The sequence below is a fragment of the Carica papaya genome, chromosome 3 (assembly GCF_054855325.1).
Source record: "Carica papaya isolate Zhongbai chromosome 3, ASM5485532v1, whole genome shotgun sequence".
Taxonomy (NCBI): Eukaryota; Viridiplantae; Streptophyta; class Magnoliopsida; order Brassicales; family Caricaceae; genus Carica; species Carica papaya.
Window position 1 is genome coordinate 13,403,018 of NC_142311.1, and position 6,451 is coordinate 13,409,468.

A 6,451-nucleotide genomic window follows, 5' to 3' on the forward strand; every position below is an offset into this window, starting at 1 on the left:
ATAAAATATTTAGATCTATTTTCACAATGATATAAAACAAAATGTTACAGTTAGTCTTTAAATAAAAATGATATATAAAAATATTTTTCATTGAATTTTGAAAGAATAATTATATTTAATTAATCCAAATTAGTGTTAATTTTTTGGAGGAAGTCATATGGGAACCTACATAATCGGGTAAATAATGAAGATTGTATTAAATTAAAAACATTTATTAATTGAACAGTCCAAAAATTAAAGACTGAAAATTATCTAAATTAAAAAATAAAAAATAAATAAAAACGTCAAAGAGCTAATCTTGGGCTGTAAAGTGAGAGCCCAGCTGGTGGACCATTTTGAATAAAACTCATCTGCCACTCAAGAATATTAAGAAAAAAAATGTATTTTAATTAATTTATTAATTTCTTATTTTATTTAGAATTTGACATATTTTAAAAATATATATTTATGATATGGTTTGATATTTGATATATTTAAATTAAGGATAAATAATAGAAAATGTGGAAAACATAAAAAAATTAAAAGATAATACATATTATACTCTTAAGATCAACAATTTTATTCATAATGACATTAAAAAAAAAAAAAAAAAAAAGGGATGATTATCAAATGATTATCACGATTTGCTTCGCCTTCCATCATGGAGCTATAAAGTACTGAATAACTTTACATATTTAAAATGACAAAAATACCCCCACAAAACTTACAGAGACGCTCCTGGTTCCTGCTATAGTTGAAACGACAACGTCCAAGTTGTGTTTTTAATTGACGAAAACGAAGGGTAAAACTGTAAATAGAAGGTGGTTAGTTTTTATAAGGTTACAATTCACGTGAGTCTCCCGAGCATTAATCTAACCGCATGAACAAAACTGTCCAGCGTCTCGCTTTTTCTAGTGTATGATTTCGATTTGAGCGGTATGTGGAAGGAAAGTTTTAGGTGTTCTCCTCATACACAATCTTAAATGCTCTCACTTGTTTATCGCCGCACATCTTCACACTTGCATGGTAGATGATTTTTTCTAAAAACAAAAAAAGATAAAAGTGAGTTCAATTTTTTTAAAATTCAAAAGTTTTTTTTTTTTGGGTTTTACTAGAAAACTAAATGGTTAACCAACTATGCTTTTGTTGAATAATTTGTACATTTTAATTATTTTAAAAAATCATTGCATCATGGTTTCTTAAATTTTTAGTTATATTATTTTTTATTGTCTCATAATTAGTATTTATGTATCATAAAATTAATTAATATTTAAATTTTTAATTAATAAAAAATCAATTATGGTAGAAAAAGCATTTCGTAATATTTTACAGTAAGAATTATAAGTTCAAAAATCAAGAAAATTAAAGTAATATTAACCTTTAAATCCCAAAGATATATATTTGTTATTATAAACAAAAAAGACAAAAAAAAAATGACGTGCTAAATCCACTTACGTGGTCCATAATCCCGAGGTAAGGGGTGGTTCTTTCAGTGGGACCACCCGCAGCAATAGCCAACAGGTGGGCCCCACATTAATTCCCCAGTAAAATTAGCAAATGCATGGGGGTAGTTCGGTCATTACGTACTTCAAGAGAGAAATGAAGGAACTCCAACTGTGCTCTCCCATATTATTATTTATAAATTATGTTATATTGATGTATAAATATTAATTAATTCATGAACATATAAATATATAATTTAAGAAATTTTAACTATTAATGTAAATTGACTTAAAAATATGTAAAGTAAAAAAATAAAGTACAAAATATTAAATTATTTTTTAAAAAATACGATATGGAAACTGCAACCGGATTAGTTCAAAATTTAATAAGAATGGTATGGTAAAATACCAAAAATGCAACGTGATTGGTGCAGACTTGCAGAGATGAAAATGGAATAACAAATTTTTAACATTGAAAAAATTAATTAAAGATAAAAAGAAAGAAAAAGCCAGCAAAAAAGCTTGAATCTTAAGCCTTCTTCTCAAAATTTAATCACAGATTGCTATGTAAAACTTCATCTTTTGAGTAGTTAAACAATAATTAATTAACTTTAGACTACGTTTAATCGCAGACTAATTATATTATATGCAATGCTAGTAGAATATAGCTATATATCTATATATATTACAGGAATGTCAGATTACTCTCTCTCACAGAGGGATTCATTGTGATATATTATATACCTAATTTCTGTCTTTATGCATGTTGTTGCTTCTCACACCCTCTTTGGGTCTTATCTCTGCACCTGAACAGAGAGAGAGAGTCACCACGTTGGTGTTCTGACCCAATTAGCTTCTTTCAGTACCACCCCATTTCCATGGGCAAACTCAGTTAGTCAAGTCATCTCCTTTCTGCTTGTCTTCTTCTCCATCTCCGAATATCACAACTTGGCCCCACTCTCATATTTTTCTTCTCTGTTGGGTTTCTCGAAAATCGTGTATATACTTTTTTTCTTTAATGTTGCAGGGTTCAAATTCTTGAGTTCTGAGGTGGGTTCTGTGTAGTTTTCTTATTTAGGGGTCATGGCAGATCGCTGTGTTCTCGAAGTGGATGTAAATGGCGAAGAGACTTTCCTTGTGGACAAGGTATAATCACTATTTGATTATTCTACTCTTGTTGTGTCAATGTCTGTCACCTGTTTGGTGTTTTGCCTATCTGGGTTTTTGTTCTTTTGCTCTGGTTTCTGATTAATGCTATGTGTTTTTAGATGATTTGTATTGCTTAACTCCTTTTTCTTTTTCTTCTGTTATTCCCAATATCTTCTTCCCATCATTTGTACCTCCAGAAGTAAATTTGCTGCTATATGGTTTTCAAAATGGGGCAAATATACAGCTTAGAGGTTTATATCCTCCCTGTCATGTGATTGTTTTCGTGCACCATTTTCATCAACTACAAATATGTAGAGCCTTCTTCTTTTTATGTTCTGTTCCTTTCCTCTCATTTATTGCCGGTTTAATGGCGGATTGTGACATTCATAACTTCATTATTTGTCATATTCTCACTCCTTTTGAGGACTTATGGGGTTGCTTTCATGGATTTTAATACTGTTCATTTCCCTCCTTGGCTGGTATATGTCAAGTAGACATCTCTTTTATTGGCATTGTTCATCTGTCTAAAAACTTTTGCAGGCTCCTTGTGTAGATTTCCAATTTTAATCCTGCTTTTTCTCTTTAAATATATTTTCTTGAATTAAATTAGTTACTGGGTCATTTCTTTTATGCCCCCTCAACCACTTTAAAGTGAGTTTTCCCTTTGAAACCATCAATAAGGTTTTCTTTTGATCTATAAGCTAGTTTTTTGTCCATGTATATTCTTCATATTTGCTTTTGATGTCTGGTATTGCAATCTTGTAATGTCAATTAGTATATCATTTAAATCTGATTCTATTCAGTCATCGATAACTACAGAAGATTATCTCTGCATATTCGGGGAAATTTAGCAAACTGTTTGCTAAATCTACATGTTCTAAGAGAAATCTGAAAGTAATATTCAATGAGTTTCCAGGAGGAGTAGAGAGTTTTGAGCTCATCTCAAGGTTCTGTTACAACAATGGCAGAATTGATGTAACCCCTTCCAATTTTTCCCTCCTGCTTTGTGCTGCAGAATTCATGGAGATGACTGGTACCCATAACTTATTGGAAAAGACAAAGAAATCAATAGAAGAGATCAGCTACTGGACTTGGCCTGAGCTTTTGATTGCTTTGAAACAGCAGCAGCATTTACTTTCTGTGAGTCCTAACTCTTCAGTCATCCTTGAGAGATGCTTGGATTCTCTTGTTGGGAGATTGGGTTTATCCCTGGAAACAAGCCCTTCTGCATCTACTTCTTCCCCAGATAGCTCTGGCTTTCGATTTTCCTGTGACACAAAAAGCACTGAGAGTTTGAAGAACAGCTTTTCGCGGGCAACCTGGTGGTTCGAGGATCTTTCAGTTTTTAGTCCTAATTTGATTGAAATGGTTGTAAAATCAATGGTTTCTCACAAATTGGATCATTCTGTGATAAATAGATTTCTCTTATATTATCATAAGTCAAGGATTTACTCTTCCTCATCAGTTGAGAAGCGCAAGATTGTAGAAACTGTCATTGATATGCTCTATATTCTTGATAGAAGCTCTGTGTCATGCAAGAGTTTATTTGGTATTCTCCGGGTTTCTCTTGGTCTTAACATCTGCAAGAGTTGCAGAAACAAGTTAGAGACCATGATTGGTTATCAAATGGGTGAAGCTACACTAGACAATCTGCTGATTCCACCTCCATATGGGACCAGTTACTTGTATGATGTGAATCTAGTACTTCGATTTGTCAAGGCGTTTCTCTCCAGAGGAGGCTGTCGTCCATCTATTCCACGATTGAAGAAAGTTGCAAGCTTGGTGGATTTGTATATGTCAGAAGTAGCCCCAGATCCTTGCTTGAAACCTTCTAAGTTTCTGGCTCTAGTCCTGACCTTGCCGGATTCTGCCAGAGACTCTCATGACGCAATCTACAGCGCTATGGACATGTATCTAGAGGTATTATGATTTCTTTTACAAGGGCCAATTTGCTTGCCGAATTCATACTCAAACTACATAAATATGTAAATTGAGTTTGACCAATCTGTTGTTTGAGCTGCTTGAAGAATTTTTAGGTTAACCCATAATCATATATTCTGTTCTTAGATTGGATCTGGTTTTTATAGGTCCATACAGGATTGTCTGAAGAAGAGAGAGTGAAGATTTGTTGTGCATTGAACTATGAGAAATTGTCAGCTGAAACTTGCATGCATCTTTCTGGGAATACGAAATTTCCATCAAAAACTGCAGTTCATGCACTGATTTCTCAGCAATCCAAACTCAAAAGCCTACTTCGTTGCACCAAGAACTCTCATCCTTCTACCAATTCACCTTGCTGGTTGTCTGCGATTACGAGTAAAGAAAATTACAAAGACGAAGCCAGTAAACAGGTTGTGCTTTATGCTGGGAAACTTGATATTACAGCTGACAATGAAAAGCTCAGAGCACATTTGAAAGGCATGCAATGGAGGGTGACAGAATTGGAGAAAGTATGCAGGAAAATGCAGAATCAGATGGGAAAAATTATGAGATCAAGAATCTCAAGCCACACTAGTCCCAAATCTTTACCCAGGCTTTGCTCATGAATTAAGTTCTATATACTATCTGCTTCCCTACTATATATATATATATTTCATCTATGTATATTAGGTAGCCTGAGAAATTGGGCATTTTTCTGTCTATAAAGTTTTTTTTTTCACTTTCTGCAGAAATTTAAAGGGGCCTAAGATATATTTTTCTTTTCTAATATAAGATTGAACTATTTGTTGTACAGTTACAGAGAATTTGAAATAGTAATGAGTTTCATAAATAAAATACATTTTGTACGTAACTAACTTCTCATGGTCATATTGGTATCTTTATATTGATAATAACATAACTTTTTATTCAGTACACTAGTAAAATAATTTCGTAACAATCGAGACCTATAATGCAAGACTCAAACCCATACACCAATATGAGTGTATACATACACATTTATAGCAGCAGCAGTACATATATATATATATATTTATGTATGACAGAGGCAGTCCATTTTTGATAGGGAGAGTGGAGGAATCTTTGGGACTCTTTACCCAGCAGCATCGTCTTCTTTAAAGGTTTGTTACCTAAAAATTGGGTTCACATCTTTTTCAGAACTGAAATTAATTTGTCATTATATGGGTTTTAATAAAAGTCAACTTCCAGGATTTATTTATTTTTTTTAATTTGAAATTGTGATTGTATAAATTTAATTAATTATTATAAAATATTTGGAAAATTCCACTAAAGGAATATAATGGGTAGCAGCAATCTGACATAACTTAGAAATTAAGGGAATGCTGAGAAGCAGGTGGAAATAGGAGCAGATTCAACGTGAGGTTGAGATCGGGTCCGACCAAGAATATTTAACAAAAATAATTTAAATTAATATTAAAATGATTAAGTTGGGTATAAATAAGTTAAAAAAATAACTCAAAAATAATTTTAATTAATTAATTAAATTAATAATAATGTTAAATTTATTTTTATTGTTTTTAATTTACTAATTAGTTATTAATTATTTTTTAAAGTATCCAAATATTATTTTAACCATTGTACATTTTTTTATTAGAAAATAAAGAAAACTAAGTACTTAAAATAAAATAAATAGAAAACTATATGAATAAAATTCATGAAAAAAAATATATATATTAAGAATCATATTGTAACAAATGTGAAATTTTGGAAATTTATTTAGTAATTTATCTAAAAATTTATTAGAATTAAAAATATTATTTAAAATACATAAATGATTTTTTAGATATTTTCTCATTATTTTTAATTGCTAACTTAATTAATTAATCATTAATAGCGGGTATAAATTTGAATTATGTAGGAAATTTGGGCAGACAAGCTTTTTGATGGCTCTTTGCAATTAAATGAAAGGTATGATAATCGGG

At 31.2% G+C, this 6,451-nt stretch overlaps 1 protein-coding gene across 4 annotated transcripts; it reads left to right on the forward strand.

Annotated features, from left to right (window-relative positions):
• Positions 1-2,129: 2,129 nt before the first annotated feature.
• Positions 2,130-5,361, forward strand: LOC110821746 (Phototropic-responsive NPH3 family protein). Of its 4 annotated transcripts, none has more exons than XM_022051687.2 (3): positions 2,130-2,567; positions 3,390-4,490; positions 4,658-5,361. In XM_022051687.2, exons 1-3 carry the CDS (start codon positions 2,505-2,507, stop codon positions 5,114-5,116), a joined length of 1,623 nt encoding a protein of 540 aa, XP_021907379.2. In that variant the 5' UTR covers positions 2,130-2,504; the 3' UTR covers positions 5,117-5,361. The 4 variants fall into 4 exon arrangements, with proteins under 4 accessions (XP_021907379.2, XP_021907380.2, XP_021907382.2 ...); XM_022051688.2 differs by having other exon boundaries at positions 2,131-2,567; positions 3,374-4,490; XM_022051690.2 differs by having other exon boundaries at positions 2,131-2,567; positions 3,487-4,490.
• The last annotated feature ends 1,090 nt before the right edge of the window (positions 5,362-6,451 follow it).